The sequence below is a fragment of the Sebastes umbrosus genome, chromosome 16 (assembly GCF_015220745.1).
Source record: "Sebastes umbrosus isolate fSebUmb1 chromosome 16, fSebUmb1.pri, whole genome shotgun sequence".
NCBI classification, from domain to species: Eukaryota; Metazoa; Chordata; class Actinopteri; order Perciformes; family Sebastidae; genus Sebastes; species Sebastes umbrosus.
Window position 1 is genome coordinate 22,457,079 of NC_051284.1, and position 20,858 is coordinate 22,477,936.

Consider the following 20,858-nt stretch of genomic DNA (forward strand, 5'->3'; position numbering starts at 1 on the left):
AGACAGTTGATCAGCAGTAAAGTGATGTTTTTTAAGAATGCATTAAAGTTCAATTAAAAAACGGCCTATAATTTAACAGGCTTTCTTTTGTATTAACAGTAAAGCACTGTTTTTAGCAATAACATGTCAATACTGTTGAAATCCTGCTGTAAATGAACAGCAATTGTTTACAGTGTAGTGCACCTCTCGCTGTGTAAAACAGAGGTTGCATTGCCTCTTCAAACCACAGACATGTTTCCGCATTCTTTGGAGAAGTTGATCTTTGCTCATAAAGGAAGTTGTCATGTCTATAAAACAAATCACGTGCCTCCAGCCCTCCCCTTCTTCTTCACCACACAGGTTTTATATTTACTTTGCATGCTGTACAGTAATAGGCTTCATGGTTCAGTAATGACTGCGCCAGCTTCATGTTAGTGCGTCATCCTCTCGGCTCTTAACAAGGTCTAATAATGAGCGATCGGAGAAGAAAAACATTGAAAACAATACTTCAGTTGACGTGTCAACTTCTGTGGGTATGTATAAGACTTTATCAGTGCTTTTCAGCATCTTGCATTGTTTTTTTGTATTCTGCCACTAATTAATGAAGTTACCATTTATTCAATATAGCTGCCATGTAGAAGAAACCACCTCTATTTGATGTGTCTATTTGGCTTTTTTAATAGAGTCTCTCATGTCAGATGTCACATGACACAAGAGTGCATGTGTGCGCATGTATTTTCAGAGACAGGAACTATAGGGGAGACCGGGGTTGGTTGGCACACTTTCCACTAGTGATGGCGAGCTGAAGCTTCATGAAGCTTTGAAGCTTTCCGGCAAATTGGTTCCGAAAAGGGTTCATTTCTCGAGGCTTCATGTGCACACGAAACCACCTGGTGGTCAAAGAGTGTAAAACAGACAGATATGATCTTAACCATGTGATAAGATAAGATAAGATAAGATATTCCTTTATTAGTCCTGCAGTGGGGAAATTTGCATTGTACAGCAGCAAAGGGGATAGTGCAAAAAACAAGATGCATCAACTAACACAGTAAAAAAGAGCTAAACAAAGTGTAACAAAAAACGAACCATTTAAATAGAAGCAAGTATACAAATAGGAGCAGTATATACAGTATTGACAATAAACAGACTATTAACAAAATTGCACAAGTGGAAAATGATATTGCACAGTGAGAATTAATGAAATTCCACCTGAAAATATCAGGTTATTGTCAGTTTTTGGTGTGTAAGTGTAAATGGTCTACTGGGACCACAGATCTGTGAAATACTGTATTTTGCGTCAGTAAAGGCTGTTGGGAATGACTATAAATAATGAAAAAAAATATATAACCATGTAATCCATTCATATCTATATAATATATAATATAATGTCTATTTTCTAGTAAGTATATTATGAGTATATAACATATAATAAACTGTAATTGTTTTGTGAGGAATGCATCTTATGTGTGTAAACCAATCCTTTGGTCAATAATTGTATTGTAGTGTAGGGTAATATAATATAATAATGGCAGGTGGGGTAATATTAGTGTTCTGTGTCACTTCTGGAAAGTGGCATTGGTTCAAACAGGGAAGATCTGAATCACTTCCTGAACCAGTCAGCGGTATGGCCGGGCAGCGAGGCTTCGGACGTCATCGAGCCTCGATACGCGCGTCACGGAAAACTTCCTGGATTACTCAACACACGCTCCGAAGCCTCGGCACAGCACGTAACATCACTACTTTTCACTCAAAGTTAGACAGACATTATATTGAAATTGTAGACTACCTTTCAGCCTTGGAAATGTGTCCCACATTATCCCACACAAACATACTCTTTGTCCCACACATTTGTTTTTTGTCGGGATCTGGTCACCCTATTATAGATCTCAGCTATACTTGAATATGTTTTAAAGGTCCCATATTGTAAAAAGTGAGATTTTCATGTCTTTTTTTCATTTTAAAGCAGGTTTAAGTGCTATATAAATACTGTGAAAGTATCAAAACGCTCAATATACGGAGAAACACACACAGCCTGTATTCAGAAATTGTGCGTTTGAAACAAGCCGTTAGGATTTCTGTCCATTTGTGATGTCACAAATATACAATATTTAGACCATTACACGGTTTTAAACGTAAACATTCTAAATGTGTCTCAGTTTATTTCCTGTTGCAGTGGATGTAAATAACATCAGCTGACAGGAAGTAAACATGGACCATAGCTGTTGCCTAGCAACGCAATTCTGTTGCAATTCCATTGCAATTCCATTGAAATGCTCTAAAACTGAGCGTTTCAGACAGAGGGTGAATACAGGTATATTCAGACAGACGGTACAAGGAAAATATATTTTTTTAACATTAAAGGGACTGTTTGTAACTTTTTAAGCGTATAAATGTAGCGGGTCGGCACACATGCGCGCTCGCATATGCGCGCTCGCGTGTGGCCGGAGCCTCGTCTCTGCTGCCTGCTCTCCTTCACTCAGACAGCGTGCGCGTCCTCGCTGTCTCGCTCCACCTCTACACGTGAACGCGCGCTCACTACACACTGCAGAAGAGTTAGTTTAGCTCTGAGAATATCTAGTGAATGTACAGTGGACGTTTGTGCAGAAATAAATGCTGCAGCTCCTCCAGACCAACAGAGGTTTTCCGTGTCTTGTGAAGTGACGGGGCTCCTCAACGAGTTACGTTATCGTCTCGTTACCGACCGGGTGCCGGTGTCTTCGGCTGCCGGCTGCGGTCGGGAGGCGATAACGTAACTCGTTGAGGAGCCCCGCTGCTGAAGCCTGCGCTGAGCAGGAAAAGCCAACACTAGGATCAGCATTGATTCATGGAGAGACCTTCGTCTGGTCAGCTAACATTACTGCCAAGCAAGTGAAATATAGAGTGATATTATGGTTTTAGCTGACGTCTGTCGCCTCACTGTTTTGAGCGATGCTCGTTCATGTCTATGTAGAGCGAGCAAACGCGAGCTCGACGCTAACTTTCGTTGATTTCAAGGCCACAGGTGTCGCTGTTAAGCAGCATTTCTGAATCTTACAAATAGTCCCTTTAAAGCATGTAAACATGTCCTAGTAAAAAACCCAAAATACAAGTATGAACTTGAAAATGAGACATGATATGAGACATTTAATGTACACAAATGTTTTCTAAAATTGTGTGATTCAAGTCATGTTGCCTCATTATGGGTTTGGTTGCTATAGTTACAAAAAAAATGAAGCAACCAATAGGAACAATTATTTGATTCAAACAAAACCAGAAAACATGAACATTTAATAGAACATCTGCCCATTTATAAAACCAAACAACATTTTTAAGCAATTCATCAGGAATGTATAACTACTTTTGCCATTCACCATTCAAAATAATAATAAACTAACAATATAAACATTGTTTTTATTTAGGGCTGTCAATCGATTAAAATATTGAACTGTCCATAGTTAAAATCATGATTAATCAAAAATTAATCACACATTTATTATCTGTTCAAAATGCACCTGAAAGGGAGATTTGTCAAGTACTTAATACTCTTATCAACATGGGAGTGGGCAAATGTGCTTGTTTTATGGAAATGTATGTATATATTTATTATTGGTAATCATTAACAACACAAAACAATGACAAATATTGTCCAGAAACCCTCACAGGTACTGCATTTAGCATAAAAAATATGCTCAAATCATAACATGGCAAACTGCAGCCCAACAGGCAACAACAGCTGTCAGTGTGCCAGTGTGCTGACTTGACTATGATTTGCCCCAAAACTGCATGTGATTATCATAAAGTGGGCATGTCTGTAAAGGGGAGACTCGTGGGTACCCATAGAACCCATTTTCATTCACATATCTTGAGGTCAGAGGTCAAGGGACCCCTTTGAAAATGGCCATGCCAGTTTTTCCTCGCCAAAATTTAACCTAACTTTGGAGCGTTATTTAGCATCCTTCCCGACAAGCTGACATGTCATGGTCTCAGATTAATAACGGCATACACAGCTTGAGGGCGGTATCAGGAACCAACTTTCTCATGTTGAATTAACTGAAATCCTCATTTTTAAATCCCTTACAGAGCAACAGTAGCTCTATAATAGACACGAGTTTCCCCAGCCCTGCAAGTAAGAGTGTGGTATTGATCTTCTCATCTGACTCCAGCAAGAAAACAAATAAACATTTCTACCGAATCGTCAAATTGTTCCTTTATCCCTTAAAAAAAGGATGGAGGAATTTCAAATGGGGGCTGATGAAATATTCTGTTTTAATATATTATTTTTATTTACCAGGTGTTGGGGTTGGTGGTGGGCCTGAGTGGAATCTACCTGCTGATGAAGTACAGACAGAGCAGCATATTTTTCTCTCACAGCTACATCACCCTGCCAGCTGTCTTCGCTCTCACCAGCGCTGCGTTCCTCTTGGCCAGCGGTTTCCTCGGCTCCCTGCTGAGCCTCAGGGATTCCACCTTTCTGCAGGGACTGGTGAGGTTGTGTGTGTCAGTGTGGGAATCTGTATGTACATCAGTGTTTTGACTGTTCATAATAAAATGTTTTCTTCTCCAGTTTGTTTATCTGCTAGTTTTGGTCTTTTGTCTGGAAAGTACGGCTTCAGCGTTGGCTTATTTTCACTCTACAAAGGTATAAAAGTTACACAAACAAATCACATGCTGGACAATTGTGCTTAAATGACAAAGCAGATTATTCTGGAATAATTGCATGTTTATACGTTCTTTGTGTCTATACTGCCTTTTTGTTTAGCTGGATTCAGAGATAGCTCCCCTCAGTGGAGTGTTTCAGAAATACACAGGCAGCAGCCAGGACCCCAACTCTCGAGCTGTGGATGCTACACAAGAAGAGGTGTGTGTTCAGTCATAACTCATGTGAATTGGGTTGCAAAGGCATCCAGATGCCCCCAAGCATGTTTGTATCTTGTGTGCAAAATGTGTAAAAATGATGTAGCATTTCAAAAAAGTCACATGAAAGTCCTGCGACTACTTCACTCAGAGCAGCTGTCAATCACAGCCGTCAATCATGACGTCTCACTCCCGTTTTATAGCATTAAAATGACTAATTAAAACCAAACCTATCAGAATAAATAACACTTGAAAATACATCAGCGCGATAAGAACTTCCTAAAATGACAGAAACTATCTTTGGGAAAAATGTATTTGATGTGTACTTTGACTTTTTCGTTTGACTCATGTCCCATCCGCTAACATAGAGGGGGCGGGATTTATGACCTATACTGCAGCCAGCCACCAGGGGGCGATCAAGATGTTTTGGCTTCACTTTTGGGAAGCTGTCATGTCGTCCATCTTTATAGTCTAAGAATACAAGCAGCAACAACTGTAGCTAAGTGGTGTGTTCAGTATTCAAGTGACTATAGCACTTCCTCTAAAGACCACTAGAATCCGTCTTAGGAAATCTCTCATCTTCCCTTGATGGCAATTGGGATTTTTTTTTTCTCCATTAAGAGGATATTTAGGCTTAAAGAAGGGTATTTATCTTGTTTGACAGTTTAATTGTTGTAGTTAGCCCTCATTTGCTCCACCTCATCTCCACAAAATCATCCATTCAAAAGCGGTGCCATCACAATAATCCACGTTAACTGAAGATCAATATTTTGGAAGTGATGGATATTTTGTCCTTTGGTACCCGTTAGTTGCAGTGTTGTGGTATCCATGACTACAGGGACTGGATGGAAACCTCCTGGTTTAACCGCACTGGAGGACTCTGGGTTCCTCACAGCTGCTGCAACTCTACTTTCCCCTCCTGCAACGGCACTGTGGACCAGCCCTTGCAGCTTTACACAAAGGTAGACATGTGCATCCATAAATTCAACACTTATAAACATAAAAAAAAAAAAAAACTTCAGCATGAAAGTCTGATTGGACCCCTCTGTTTCCCTGTCTTTCTTTTTGAATGTCTCTCTCTTTCAGGGCTGCCAGGTGAAGCTGGAGATGAGCTTACAGTTTGTGCTGAGTTTTATCATCTGGGGCTCCCCGCTGGTTTTCCTGGTGGAGGTGCGAAAGATTTTATAACATTTTCGGACTGTTTATTCTGTATACACTTGGTCTAGAATGCAATTATATTTGTTAACAGTAAAATAACTATTAAATACATTTTAATTAACATATCAATTTACCATTTATAAATGATGGTTAATATAAAGTGTTATTATTGGACACAATGGAAAATGTGTCTGTCAAGTTTTAGAGGTTAATTATTGTGCATTGTTTAATTTGGTTGTTAACCAGAGTACTATTCTCATTTCCTCTTATCATGCAGGTTGTTTTGTTTGTGAATGTGGCACAGCTGATGAGGGACCAACCACTGATGGATTATCAAGTACTGGGCAAAAACTAAAGATACTGTGACAGATGGGACAGCATTGTACTTTGCACAGATACTGTACTACTGCATAGTACAATATGTCATATTGTATCATGGAAATCAAATTATTATCAGGATTGCTGTTAGAATAATCATTCCTGAGCTGCACACCTCTCACCTGCCCCACTACTGCTGATTAATACATGTTTATTCCAGTGCACTTACAAAACATGTGACATAAAAGTGATGAAATATATTTTGTGTAATGCAGTTGTATTGTGAATTATTGCTATTTCTGACACAAAAAAGATGCAGATGGTTTATGGAAAGCTGTTTACTGCTTTACTGTATAACCATTCAGTCTATGTATTTGTAGACTCAACAATGTTGTATGATAAATTCTCAGTGATGAGTCACATCTTCTGTTTAGTGAAAAAGACTTCAGGTTGAAGGTACAGGTCTCTTTTTGCCAACCGGTGCCTGAGCTCTGTTAAACAAATCATGATATGTGATATGATGGTTTGTGTATGGTTACATTGTGTTGCCCTTGATTATTGATTGTCTGTGTGTTATTACTGCATACAGAGCATTTTTTTTTAACTGTTTCTATTATAATGTTTTTGTAATATTTGTCGGAAATTGACAAATCTTCTGAAGGGACAATAAACTAAACTAAACCTAATTTCCTTGAACTTTGCTGTTGATTACACTTGCATTGCATACTTCATGATCTGAATAGTTGAACCTTGTATGTACGACATTTTATATCGCCTCTATGCTTCACTCTCTTTATTTTAAATATAATAAAATAAATTAATTAATTAATTAATTAATTAATAAAAACATATGCCATTAAATGAACCAAATATAATATTAAAAATAAATATAGGCATTAATTAATTAAAATGTACTGCCCCCTCCTTTGCATAATGAGGCAGAAATGCATTAATAAATATATCATGCATAAATAAATACATACAATTTAATGATGAAAAAAATACATTTAAAAGTTAATATAAATGAATAAATAAATAAATAAAAAGGAAATTAGATTGAAGAGTAAATGGATAGATGAATTAATGCAAAGATAAATAAATTAAGAAGCAAATTAAAACAGAAATATAAATGTCACATTTTATCAATTAATTAATGCCTACATTGTATTTTCAATAGTATTTTTGATTCACTTAATGGCATATTTATCTATGGAGTCATTCATTTTTTTATTTTTATTTTGGCAGGTTCCGTTCTCCATATTTTCCACTGTTGGACCAACACAGGTAATGTAACATAGATCAAAGCATATATCTGATGATGTGTCTGTTACTGCATGGTTTATTTGCAATTAATCTGTATTAATATTTCCAATTAAAATGCTTATAGAGCTAACATTGTTGGTCTCCATAAGATTACAATTCCTTACAAACTGTGCAAATTGCATCCGAACTAATAGCATATTCTTTCGGTGTGATTGGGTACCATAAATTTCTGAATGAACTGAATATATGACAGCAACACACTGTTTAGGCATTTTAGTTGATGAAAAATTTAATTGGAAAAAACATATACATTTTATTTGTAATAAAACTGTGAAGTCACTAGGAATCATCAGTAAACTAAGAAGTTTCACAAATGTTTCTTGTTTATTAACCTTATATTATTCCATGATTTATCCCTATTTGATTTATGGTAATATTGTTTGGGCAAATACGTACCCCTCCAATCTTTATAAACTTTATTTGTTGCAAAAACGATTTGTAAGACTAGCAACTTTGTCAAACTCCAAGGAGGCCTCTGCTCCACTGTTCAGGAAACTGAACATTCTTTCAGTTTATGACATAAATATTCATCAGATATGTGTGTTTATATATAAATATATGTTCTTGCCTTCTTCTTCTTTACCATCATCATTTAGCAACTTCTTTAAATCTAATTCTCAAATTCATTCACATTAATCATCTTCACCTGGACATGGCCAGTACTCCCTAAGATTTCGTGGTGTACAAATATGGAACACCAAAATACATGTTATCAAAAGCTCGTTATCCTTAGAACATTTTAAAAGGAAATTATCATCACATTTAATTAATTATGTCTAATTATCTTTGGATGTGTTTAGATATATTTTCTTTTCTTCTGTACTGTTTTTTGTATGTATTTCATTGTTTTTATTGGATTGTTTGGTTAGGTTTTTCTGCACATTTTGTGTACTTCTTGTTGTTGTTTAACTTTTGTTGTATTTTTAAAATTATGTTTAGATTTTTCTTTCTTTTTTGTTTTTGTTTTTTTTCTCTCCAGAGGTTGGGGGTAGAGGTCTTTTGTATAAGTCTGTGGCTTCTTGACCTCTCCTGACATATTTCTTGTTTTTTTTCATTGACTGGATATTGTGCAGTTTTATATATGTGCAAATAAATAAATAAATAAATAAATAGCTCTATCTTGTTGTTTTCGGAGAGCATGTTGACCACGCTGTCTATTTCTGCAGAGGCGTGGCTGCTGGCTGCTGGCCGGCGGCCGGCGGAGAGTGGGCGTGGTGGTTTTTGTCACGTCGCTCCTTCCTTCCTCGCTTTCTTTACTACGTGAGGCTGCCTTGGAGGGAAGTGAACGTCGCTAAGAAAAGGATAACTAGGAGAAGGGAGCATAAACAACAACAACAACTACCCTCTAAAAGCTGGTAATGCATCAATGCTTCCAAAAGCGTCTCAGCTGTATTAAATATATATATATATATATGTGTGTCGACGTGTTTTAGGGTTATAGGAAGATGCGAATGACCGCCATGTTGCTCTGGCGGCCCTTGGAGCCGTTAGCGGTGGCTAACGTTAGCCGTCGGTTAGCTTAGCGTTAGCCTTTGGTTAGCCTAACGGTAGTTAACGTTAGCCTTTGGAGCCGTTGGTTAGCTTAGCTGTGGCTAACGTTAGCCGTTGGTTAGCTTAGCGGTGGCTAACGTTGGTTAGCTTGGTGGTAGCTAACGTTAGCCTTTGGAGCCGTTGGTTAGCTTAGCCGTGGCTAACGTTAGCCGTTGGTTAGCTTAGCGGTGGCTAACGTTGGTTAGCTTAGCGGTAGCTAACGTTAGCCTTTGGAGCCGTTTATTATCTTAGTGGTGGCTAACGTTAGCCTTGGAGCCCTTGGTTAGCTTAGCGGTAGCTAACGTTAGCCGTTGGTTATCTTAGTGGTGGCTAACGTTAGCCTTTGGTTAGCTTAGCGGTAGCTAGCGTTAGCCTTTGGTTAGCTTAGCGGTAGCTAACGTTAGCCTCGAAGCCGTTGGTTAGCTTGGGGGTGGCGGCTAACGTTAGCCGTTGGTTAGCTTAGCGGTGGCTAACGTTAGCCTCCGTGGCCTGTTAGCAGGCAGCTGGGGGTTTGGGCGCTGGGACATTCATCTGAAGCTCTCTAAACTAGTGGCCCGGTGCTTTACATTAGCTAACCGGGAGGACGCATGGCCACGTAATCTAATGTTCTTCAGCTACATGGTGGACGTGTGTTTCTCTGGAGGTACTGTAGTGTATAATGGTGGTATTGTGTCCTGTTTTTAGTCGCACCTGGTCGGACACATGTTTACCCTTCTCATTAGAGGAGGCAGTGAGCATGTAGCTGGCTAACATGCTAATAACGCTAAACAGGCCTCTGCACGTTTACGAGTTGGGGGTCTAGCTAACTCGTGAAATGTATGTGCTCTTGGCCAGTAATAAAAAACAAAGGTGCACTATTACACGGAGTGTGTGGCTGCAGAATACAATGTCAAAGCTATTTATGTAGTCATTTTAAAGTTAACCGCCTTTAATGGCCCAATATGTGACGTTAACCTGAAGGCAATGTCGCCCGTTTGCAGTACTGGATACATGTATGCTTCAGCTGCTGTCTCAGAGCAAAAGAGTAATGTTACTCATCCAGAGAAAGCAAGACAAGCTGCGAGACACTTAGCTGTTGTTTCCACTGTAGTTTGCAGTTATTCACTCAAATAATGTACGTCCAAATGTACTGACTTAAGCCTCATGCCACAGCTCCAATCTGACACGCCTCTTTCCACTGGATACTGAACAACATAACAGCACACTAAGACTAGTTTGACACTAGTGCTCATTACTTAAAAATGTAGGGAAAAAAGTATAGAAATATACTTCCTTTCATTGCCATCATATTCATTGATATTATTCTTTTTAATTCCTTAAAATTAGCCCTGGTTGTGAGGATCCAACAGGAGGTTTCCATCTTTTATGTTTACCATGATAACACTGTGGTTATGCCAGCAACATTTAATACAACCTTAAAATTGGTAACTGTACACAGCAAATAGGTGGTGGCATCCATCCATCCATCCATCTTCAACCGCTTATCCGGGATCGGGTCGCGGGGGCAACAGCTCCAGCAGGGGACCACAAACTTCCCTTTCCCGGGCCACATTAACCAGCTCTGACTGGGGGATCCCGAGGCGTTCCCAGGCCAGAGTAGAGATATAATCTCTCCACCTAGTCCTGGGTCTTCCCCGTGGTCTCCTCCCAGCTGGTCATGCCTGGAACACCTCCCAAGGGAGGCGCCCAGGAGGCATCCGTGCTAGATGCCCGAACCACCTCAACTGGCTCCTTTCGACGCAAAGGAGCAAGGACTCTACTCCGAGTCCCTCACGGATGACTGAGCTTCTTACCCTATCTCTAAGGGAGACGCCAGCCACCCTCCTGAGGAAACCCATTTTGGCTGCTTGCACCCGCGACCTCGTTCTTTCGGTCATGACAGGGTGGTGGCATCCAGCTTTTTGAATTGGCAAAGGTGTGAGAGGAAATGGCTGCCAACCTCTGTGTATGTTCTGTTTTATCCAATTTGACAGTCACATGAGACTCCGGATGTCACGGTACCAGAAATCTAGTAGTCGATACCAATACCAGTAAAACCCCAATAAATCCCATGTAATTCAACACGCACTCCTTTATTAAAACATTTGAACATTACAAAAAACAGAAGCATGTAGCGTTAAAGTAATAAATAAAAAGAAACGTCTATTAACATTGCAAAACAGAACAGTGGCATGTAGCCTTCAAGTATTTAAAAGAAACACTATTGTCTGGATTTCTGTCTTAGAGGTGCTTTGCTAAATTGGAAGTATTTCCTCCTTTGGAAAGAAAAGCACGACGGCATCGTTACTGCACCGCATACTGTTTTTTGCGAATCTATTATTACTCCTTGTAAATCCGCCTCGAACGCAAAGTACTTCCATACCCGACTCTTGCTACTTGTTTTCTCAACGAGTTGAGGTGGAGGTAGCGCTGCAGCAGCTGCCATCTTTCACTTCTCGTGTTGTTGTTTTCTTCTGTGCTGTTACGGCGTTTTTCTTCTTCATTTCACGGCAGATGAGAACACTTGTTGTGTATACTGCCCCCATTAGATCCGGATGAATCGCATCTCCAGTACCTCCGCTCCGGTACCAAATGACCATTACAGGCATCGTTCGGTACCCACATTTTTGGAATTTTGGTGCCGAGTCGGTTCTCGTGACATCCCTACATGAGACTGACCACCAAGCTGAACTGGCTAAAGCTACAATCCAGAAAAGTCAATACTGCAGATCACACAAGCCAGCATAAGCTGCCCGGTTACATGCTGACTAATTTCATGATACAGTAGCAGCAACCAACCGATATGGCTCAAAACTACAGCGAGAAGCCCTGTACACTCTGCAACATACAGGAAATAATGTCAGCATGCAATGCAAACAGTACAGATTGATCACTAGAAGAAGAAGCCAGTAGTAATCTGCAGAAATTAAAGGCACAATTCAACTGGAAGAGCCTTTTAAGCTATATAATATAGGGATACACCAATCTAACTTTTTTAGTCCCGGTAGCGATAACTGGGTTTTGGCTATGAGACGATACAGAGTACTGTCCGATACCAGTGTTTAATTAATGAGCTGTATGCCTCACTGTGTGTAAGTGACTTGGATCATTCTTTTATGTGTAAGGCAACATCGGGCTTGACTTAAACACTGCTTTCTTAACTTTGTAAAACAAAATGTGACAAATAAATACATAAATATAAATTTAGCAACTTGGTAAAAAAGACTTCAAAATTTACAGGAATTACAATTCAAATGTAAACCTTTTTTAATGCAACAGCATATTGGTCAAAACTTCAACAGTAATCAAAATTACAGTATATAATATATATATATATAGTATATTAACATGAAATCAAATTGAATAGCTTGGCCCGATTTTCACCGATATCCGATCACGTATTGGTATCGGTGCATCCCTAATAAAATAGTTATCTGGGAGGTCTGCCCTACTTTTTGTTGAACTTTTCCACATGGGGCCCTCAAAGACTTGAAAACCATGTGGAACTATTATATAGATTTCTGGTGATTTTGTGTGTTTACTTCTTGAAAAATCAGGTGTTTGTCACCCATTTGGTTGTCAAGTGTATGTCTTTTTAATGTTGTGTTCTTCAGATGGCAAGTTTGATAGTTTGCTCACTGCCACGTTGACCGAGTTGTTTTGATTTTGTCTTCAGCCTCAGGAGCAGTGAAGTGTCTTCATGGCAGTTCGTCGAGGACACATTAAGTACTTGAAAGTGAGTATGAGATCTCGGCACCCATTTCAAACAGCACTGCAGTATGTGACCTTATCAACTGAATATTAACAGTACGACCAGATATTTCTGGTGTCGATGTGGTTTGCAAAGAATTGAATGCTCAAGCCCTGTTATGTGATAGCAAGAAATTTGGCTGCAGGAAATGTTCCTACTCTAAAAGGATGTCACGACTGTACACAGTGATCTGTTGTTATTTTGCTGGAACTAATGATTTGAAATGAGACGGCATTAAGAGAAATCTAAAACACTCACACATGCCAGCTCCCGCCAGCTATGCCCATGTTTACTGGTTTAATACAGGACTCCCATTCATCCTCTCAGGCAGTGTATCTTGCCCACCAGAATACACAATCGCAACCCTTCTCTTGCATGAATGGACCTCTGTCAGGTTGACCGCTAGACTGGTCCCCTTTCAGGCCTGATCCCGTTTCAGCTCTGCTGAACAGATAGCGGAAGCAACTTTTTTAAAAAAGTATTTTGAAGTCAGGCTCTGTTCTTGTTGTGGGCACTTTACATTGTCAACTAAACTGATTTCAGACCCTATAGACTGGTTATCAGACTAGACTGCAGACTGACATGTGACTGAGGTCATCTGGGGTTAAAAGAGTTACTTACCTACTTTGCAAATGTAAAACTTGTGCTGCATGTGTCCTTTATATTGCATGACATTCTGTAGTTTAAATTTCAAGCTGGCTTAGTGTTAACCACTAGCTACATTGAGACAAATTTGCAGTTTAAATCCAGTCACATGCTTGTGTAATATAATTAGTTACCATTATGTGGCCTTTAAAGCATTTATCCCCTGGTTTTCTGTTGCATTGAAAACTGTAATTACATTGCATGGGCATACTTGTCCCTTTTCGACCAAAGATGTACCAGGAATTATGGAACATTAGTTTTTGTGTTTGGACCACATTTGAAGAGCTGTGAAGATAAGGCAAATTAGATGAATGGCGGTTTAAAAAACTGTCTTTCAAACACAAGGAAACGACGACGCAGCGTCATCATGTTTTTTTATTTCTTTTTGTATTTACTGTGGTGTGACTCTGATGTTTGAGTTGAATATAATGAATGAATGAAAAAGAGACATACAGAGACAGAAAGGGCTTTGGAAATTACCACTCCTGTACTAAGGCTATGCCATATGGCCAAATCATAATATAAGTAATTTTATATCTCGGTAATAGTGTCTATACTAAAACCTTTATTTAACTAGGAAGTCATATTGAGATTAAAACTTCTTTTACAAGTGAAACCTAGCCAAGACAGGGTCAAATAAGAGCACCCAACACATAACAAGTCAAAAACATTGAATCATAACAGCAACAATAGGAAATATAGGTATACATCATGATATATATATATATATATATATATATATATCATTCAATAACTAAATAGTTTATATGAAATAAGCACATGGTAAAGCCTATTTTTGTATACTACTGTGTGAATTAAATACATGACAAATGAAAAGTACTGAGTATTTTCTCACTTTAAGAACTTGGGTGTAAAATAAACATAAGTTTTAAGTGAAATTACAGAAAAAATAAAAATAAATATAGGCTTAGCTTATGTCACGATAGAAACAATATAGAAAAATATATATACGATAGACATTTTTATTTAGTTTTGACGTCATATTGCCCAGCCATACTCCTGGACAAGGGACCTTTTCGTTTAGGAACTAAACGTAGTTCCCGGTTCCTCCAGTCAAATAGTAATTCTATTTACTTTTCATGAATTTGCTTAATACTTAAGAGGTTAACCACAAACGCATCTTTTTTAAAGAGTAGAAGCGGGAAAAACATTTTTTCAATTTTATTAAGTATTCATTTTCTTTTCAGTTTCTTTACAGTCTTATTAGTGTTTGTGCAGCAAAACCTTTTTAAGACCCGTGGAGGGCTCCAACTAATGATTATTTAATTATGGATTAATTTGCTGAATGATTTATCAATTAATTGATTAACTGCTTTATCTATAAATCTTGGAAAATAGTGAAAAATGCCCACTATAGATTCCCAGAGCCAGCATGTCGTATTGTTTTATTCCACCAACAGTCATCAATTCAAAGATTTATTAAGATTTTTATCGTAAGTGGAAAAGAAAATATCGAATCGTCAAGGTTTTAGAAGCAGGGACCACTTAATGTTTGGCCTTTTTGCTTGAAAAATTTTGCTTTTCTGTCGAACAAAAGATCAGCTAATCGTTTCAGCTCTAGATCTGCGCACCCTGGGTACTTATCTCGCTTTGCGTTTTCTGGCCCACCAGGCCGACTTGCAGGAGGTGTATGACATGTCGAACGGTTACGAAGACCACATGGGAGGGGACGATGGGAAGGACTCCAAGACCAACCTGATAGTGAACTACCTGCCTCAGAGCATGTCGCAGGACGAGCTGCGGAGCCTCTTCACCAGCATCGGAGAAGTGGAGTCTGCCAAGCTGATACGAGACAAAGTCGCAGGTATGCTCCTCTCTGAAGCAATAAGACCTGTGACAGACCAGATGGACGCTTAAACACAAGAGTTTGTTTTAAAAGATTAGTTACAACCTCTCAATATGTGGTGGTTCAGTTTTATCACTTAAAGAATGGCCTATCACTCATTTTCAAATGACCTTTATTGGCAGGATATCTATTAAGGGCCTATTTTCTGGCTTCTCAGTGATTTTTATAATGTAATTTTATTTAAAAGACATCTCAAATTGATTTCCTGTTTGAGTTGGGTAGTAGTTTGCTCAGTTTTTCCACCACCATAGACTTGTTTTATTTATTCCAACCAGTCCTGTAGACAGTCTTTGTTTGTTTGTTTAGACAAGCATGCAATGTTAAGATTTGTTTTTGTTTTTAAATATTTATTTGTTTGCAGATTTTTTTGAACTATACAACGTTTTTTTGTTTTATTTTATTGTTTTCCTTTTTTTTTCTCTAGGCCACAGTTTAGGGTACGGATTTGTTAACTATCTTAACCCTAGTGATGCAGACAGAGCTATCAGTACTCTGAATGGACTAAGGCTACAGTCCAAAACTATCAAGGTAACGTGCAATAAGGTTGTCTACAATTCTCAAACCAAAGATGTCATGTCATATAACTCCTGTGGCTCCTGTGCTGTCCGCTAACTAGCTAGTACATGTCAGCCCGAGGAAGTGATACTGCTTTTACAGCTCACTTACTGCCCAATCTGACATGTCTGTTGAGTTTGACTTTAATCTTACTTATTTTATTTGACACATTCTGTCAAATTCAATGTATTTCATGTATTTAATTCCTAAAAAAAGTACCTTTTCGATCAGTTTGATTTCATTTTTTTTGTTGCTGTAGTGTTCTTTTATGCTTATAATTTTTGCTCAGACTGAAGACTTAATACCTGAAACCAATTATCAGATAATTTTATTTAGTTTTCTTTTATAGTCCAAAAGTTTGAATAAATAAACAAAACATTTCAGTTGCATTAGTTGATGAATGTAACTTATAAAACACAGATATAATTGCAAAAATTGCTAAATTGTCAACAGTTCCATAGATTTAAGTACTCATTGTACTTTTAATAGTTTTTTTGTTACTTTGTTTTGTACATATGCATCAGTAGAGTATTAATCGGGCAATTGTTGCTTCCTGTTGCTAGGTTTCATACGCACGGCCCAGCTCTGATACTATAAAGGATGCCAACCTGTATATCAGCGGCCTGCCGAAGGCCATGTCCCAGAAGGATGTGGAGGACATGTTTTCACGTTATGGACACATCATTAACTCCCGTGTACTTGTTGACCAGGCCACAGGTACTACAGGTAAATGACTTCCTTATCGTTCAAAAATTCTCTTTAGTAACATATAGTGCCTTTTGTTAAAAAAAAAACTGTAGTTATGCTGCTTGTATGAGAATTGGCAGTCACCAGCTGCTGTCTTGTACCCAGGGGCGTCCCGCGGCGTGGCTTTTATCAGGTTTGACAAGCGGGCAGAGGCTGAGGAGGCCGTCAAAAACCTGAACGGCCAAAAACCACCTGGAGCATCTGAGCCGATCGTAGTGAAATTTGCTGCCAATCCAAACCAGGTGAAGAACACGCAGATCATCTCTCAGCTCTACCACAACCAGTCCCGGCGCTTCGGAGGGCCCGTACACCACCAGGCACAGCGGTTTAGGTAAGAGGAGTTGTGAACGTTTACATTCACTGAAAAGGACTTGATCTTACTTTAAGCCACAACTAGTTTCAGACAGAGAGACGACATTTGAACCTTTTGTTCTGCGATATAAAATAGGTCGGTAAATATCCCACTGGTGAATTTTCAAGCTTTTACGTGTCTTAAAAGAGGTGGTCGCTAACAAGTGGCTAAATGAGACTACTAAATGTCATCACTTTGACTCGTCTGCCTTTACAGCCTCGTTGTGTATACTCGTGCTCATGCGACCGTGGTGTAGTTGGTTTATAGCCCAACGTTAGCTTTTTACTTCTGGCAATTGCATTCACACTTCAAAAATTAAAAAAGTGGTGTTCATTTGTGAAGATTATCTTGCTGAACAAAGTGTGTAAGTATTATAAACATGTTTGCCACAGAGTTTTTTTTCTGCAATAATCCAAAACCCAATAGAAAAATCCCATTGGGTGTTTGTCAAGGGAACCAGTGCAATGCTAACTTCCTGGTTGGTCTTCTTCCCTTCACCACTCTATTAATAGAGAACATAATCATTAGTTGTGGCCCTAAAATAAACTGGTCATTATATTACTAAGAAACTGTTGTAGTAGTAGCAGACTTTCACTTTGTTTTCAATGTTATTGATTAATCCACAAGTAAACATTGTCATTTCCAGGTTCTCCCCCATGGGCGTTGATCACATGAGCAGTGTGGGAAGTGTCAGCGTCCCCGGGAACTCCACCTCCGGCTGGTGCATCTTCATCTACAACCTGGGCCAAGACGCCGACGAGAGCATCCTCTGGCAGATGTTCGGCCCCTTCGGCGCCGTCACCAACGTCAAGGTGATCCGCGACTTCAACACCAACAAGTGCAAGGGGTTCGGCTTCGTCACCATGACGAACTACGAGGAGGCGGCCATGGCCATCGCCAGCCTGAACGGCTATCGGCTCGGAGACAAGATCCTGCAAGTGTCCTTTAAGACCAGCAAGGGCCACAAGTAGAGAGAGCTAGACATTCGGGTGTAGAGGAGAGATGGGAATGACCTGCGCCAGGCTTTTATAGCAGAGAGCAGAAGTATTCATAGTCTGGCACATCTGTTTGGGTTTTAGTGTATTCAGAGTTAAACGAGATGTTCACTCTTCTGCACCTTTGTACTTGTCTAAAAGTGTTTAGGCTGTTTTTTGTTTTTTTTCATCATTATACTCATGCTTGGGGCTTGAGGACACTCAGTAGTTTTAATTTTTAGTGAGGGGATGGTGAGGCCAAAATCCCATGACACCCCCCCAAGATAACTTTTTGAAAATTATCTAAAAAGCTAAAATACTGTCCGTATGTGTTGCATGTATAACTGTGTCGACTAGATAAAGGAGGCAGTGGTTCTGAGCAGTGCACTAAAAGATATGCTGCCCCACAAATAGTCCTCCAAGTGTTGACATTTTCGTCTAAAGAAGGTGAGGAACAATATTTTGCTCGTAGCCAGTGGTTGTTTCGTTTTGGGAAAGCAGTGCTCTGTTCTGGATCCTCATCATAAGTAGAAATAGATGCCTTAAATTATCATCCAGTGGACACACAGACCTACAATACCGCTCACTGTCTTGAGTCAATCTAAGAGCAACGCACTTTTAACCAACCCGCTTTAGGTTACTATAAATATCAGTCTTTTTGATGTTAATCTATGACTTTTTCCTCACCCTCCTACCAGGTTAACAATTTTAAACATAACAAGCTGGAGGGAAATGTTTTTGTTTTATTATCCCTGTGTAAAGTGTCTTTTTATTATTTCAGGAGAGTCCTGTTGAATATGAACCCCAGTCAATGAGTAGGGAATTGAGATGGACCAAAGGCAGGGAGAGATTTGATCCTATTACCAGAAGAGTTTCTGAGCAGATTTAAGGTAAATTTATACCTTTTTTTTGTTTTATTTTAAGAGGTACTAAGGATATATCTGACTGAGAGCAACATCACTTTAACTCAGTATGTCGTTCTGTTTTCTTTTATTTCGAGTTAATTTTTTTGTTTTGAATATTTCTTTCTTTCTGAAGGCATCGATTTCTATTTGTTACAATGTAAGTTACAAACTTGTTTTAACGAGTGCTTATCTCAAGTTTGGAGACAAATGAATGGCCTTTGTTATTGATTTCAGTTTTGATTTGCTTTCTTTTCTTCCTTTCTTTTGTTTTTGGTTGTTTCACTTTGAGCATAAACCATTAAATTTTATTTCTTTTCGCCGAAAGTTTTGTTTGGTTTGTTTCTTTTTTTTATTTACCTTTTTTTAGATTTCGTTTGGAGTTTTGTTCTATTATTTTTCTAGTAGCAAATCTGCATTGTTGATAAAAGATCAAGAAAAACAGGCTGTTAGGAAAAACGTCTGAGACGGAAACAATATGTGGACCAATGTTGGTTGTCAGAGAAAAGATTATTTAACCTGTACACAGACACTTGAAGAAAAGTGATTGTCCTGAAGACATTTCATGAAGTAACTTCTCTAAGATTGGCGTTTACGTTTGAACCACTTAACATAATTAGCAAGTTGAAGCTGTATGTTGACACCTTTGGTACAGTTGTCTTTTCAGCAGTTATTTATTGACATCTGGATCAGTAAATCTGTGTTTTAATACCTGGCTATTTTGGGAGGGTGATTCAGATTACATTTGATTTGTCAGCTAGTTTTCTAAAGTGAAACCAGATTTGTTGTTTGATATTTCAACATGGCAAATAAGTATACACCGTTCACTCAAAGATTTAGGCTTTCATACCCGAACCCATTGCTCCGATCTTTGTCTTATTACTTTTACTTGCTCAGTAAAACACTTTTTATATGATCCATTTAGAAAAGATCTTTGGCATATCACAGCTCATCTTTAATCTTCTAATAGTGATGAATTTGGTAGATTGTCTTGTTCTCCAAGGTGGTTGAAAAGTTTACCATTACCATCGGTACCGTCTTTGTTCTTGATTTAACCTTACCACAAATTGAACAGAGGATCCACTTGGTGATAGTTACAAATATCAAATCATTTTTGGGAACAGTAATTGCTCACATTTATAAGGATTCACTTTTAAAAAACTTTTTTTCCCTCCCAGCAGTAATTCCCCTGATGCTTCTGTAAATGCCTCTTTAATTTGTGTGCGCCCTCTGAAAGGAGTATTTCCATTACAAGCTTCAGATTTTGGTCTTAAAAGTGCTTTTTAATTTAGTAATTCCATCTTATTTTTGTGTCACAATCCTTAACTTTGTGCAATATTTCGTGGCTTGCGCAAAGCAGGTAATAGAAAGTTGTTATAGTCGTGGACTGTCATCTTTTTTTATAATTTCTCTTTTCTACTGACGTTTTTATGTTACTGCTTAGTTTTTTCAGCAGTCTAGTTGGAATTGCATGAATGCTGCAAGCGTTTTTGTTTTAGGGGCAGTCAGAATAAACTGCATTCCGCCTTAATTTATAAGTGGGAATGGTGTATTTTACATCAGAGGAGGCGCAACTATTTATTTGACAATGTATGCGATCATACTTGTTACTTATTGGAGTGTTTTTTTAATGGATTCTATTGTTTTCTTGGTTTTGAAGGACACTAAGTTGAAGTCCATTAAATGTCTTCTAACATTGGATCATTTCAATAAAAAAACACAGTGGCTTCTCAGAATTGAAAGAATTAAATGTCTCTTCAGAAGCTTATTGTGAATTTGCTGCAAGTGATTTTTATTGACAAATGCCACATGTGTGGACATGTGCATGCACAGTTGGACTTTTATTTTTTATATTTAATATTTTGTATGTTACATCAGTAAGCATTGTTGCAGAATGACTATATTTCCTATTTTACAAATGAGCATGATGTGAGGGAACACATCT

At 38.5% G+C, this 20,858-nt stretch overlaps 3 protein-coding genes and 1 gene segment (V, D, J or C); 3 read left to right on the plus strand and 1 right to left on the minus strand.

Annotated features, from left to right (window-relative positions):
- LOC119504151 (immunoglobulin lambda-1 light chain-like) overlaps positions 1-20,858 on the plus strand; it is an 88,525-nt gene that overhangs the window by 21,764 nt on the left and 45,903 nt on the right. The gene's annotated exons all lie outside the window — the stretch shown is intronic.
- LOC119504145 overlaps positions 1-20,858 on the minus strand; it is a 116,148-nt gene that overhangs the window by 4,934 nt on the left and 90,356 nt on the right.
- tspan37 (tetraspanin 37) lies at positions 302-6,974 on the plus strand. The gene is made up of 7 exons (XM_037796238.1): positions 302-512; positions 4,250-4,441; positions 4,523-4,597; positions 4,718-4,816; positions 5,622-5,774; positions 5,899-5,982; positions 6,248-6,974. Exons 1-7 carry the CDS (start codon positions 450-452, stop codon positions 6,323-6,325), a joined length of 744 nt encoding a protein of 247 aa, XP_037652166.1. The 5' UTR covers positions 302-449; the 3' UTR covers positions 6,326-6,974.
- On the plus strand, positions 8,799-20,688 carry elavl1a (ELAV like RNA binding protein 1a). 5 transcript variants are annotated; one of them, XM_037796232.1, is made up of 7 exons: positions 8,799-8,966; positions 12,797-12,856; positions 15,140-15,341; positions 15,808-15,911; positions 16,502-16,664; positions 16,791-17,016; positions 17,684-20,688. In XM_037796232.1, the coding sequence occupies exons 2-7, from the start codon at positions 12,821-12,823 to the stop codon at positions 18,006-18,008; spliced, it is 1,056 nt and encodes a 351-aa protein (XP_037652160.1). In that variant the 5' UTR covers positions 8,799-8,966; positions 12,797-12,820; the 3' UTR covers positions 18,009-20,688. The 5 variants fall into 5 exon arrangements, with proteins under 5 accessions (XP_037652160.1, XP_037652163.1, XP_037652161.1 ...); XM_037796235.1 differs by having other exon boundaries at positions 8,802-8,966; positions 15,149-15,341; XM_037796233.1 differs by lacking the exon at positions 8,799-8,966 and adding an exon at positions 9,660-9,784.

What these genes read in the sequence shown, in the direction of transcription:
- elavl1a (XM_037796232.1), top strand. Translation starts at nt 12,821, where the DNA reads ATGGCAGTTCGTCGAGGACACATTAAGTACTTGAAA. An exon ending in CCAGGCCACAGGTACTACAG is followed by an intron (nt 16,665 to 16,790) that starts GTAAATGACTTC and finishes TCTTGTACCCAG; the next exon opens with GGGCGTCCCGCGGCGTGGCT. An exon ending in CACCAGGCACAGCGGTTTAG is followed by an intron (nt 17,017 to 17,683) that starts GTAAGAGGAGTT and finishes TGTCATTTCCAG; the next exon opens with GTTCTCCCCCATGGGCGTTG.
- tspan37 (XM_037796238.1), top strand. Translation starts at nt 450, where the DNA reads ATGAGCGATCGGAGAAGAAAAACATTGAAAACAATACTTCAGTTGACG. An exon ending in CCACCTTTCTGCAGGGACTG is followed by an intron (nt 4,442 to 4,522) that starts GTGAGGTTGTGT and finishes TTTCTTCTCCAG; the next exon opens with TTTGTTTATCTGCTAGTTTT. An exon ending in CGCTGGTTTTCCTGGTGGAG is followed by an intron (nt 5,983 to 6,247) that starts GTGCGAAAGATT and finishes CTTATCATGCAG; the next exon opens with GTTGTTTTGTTTGTGAATGT.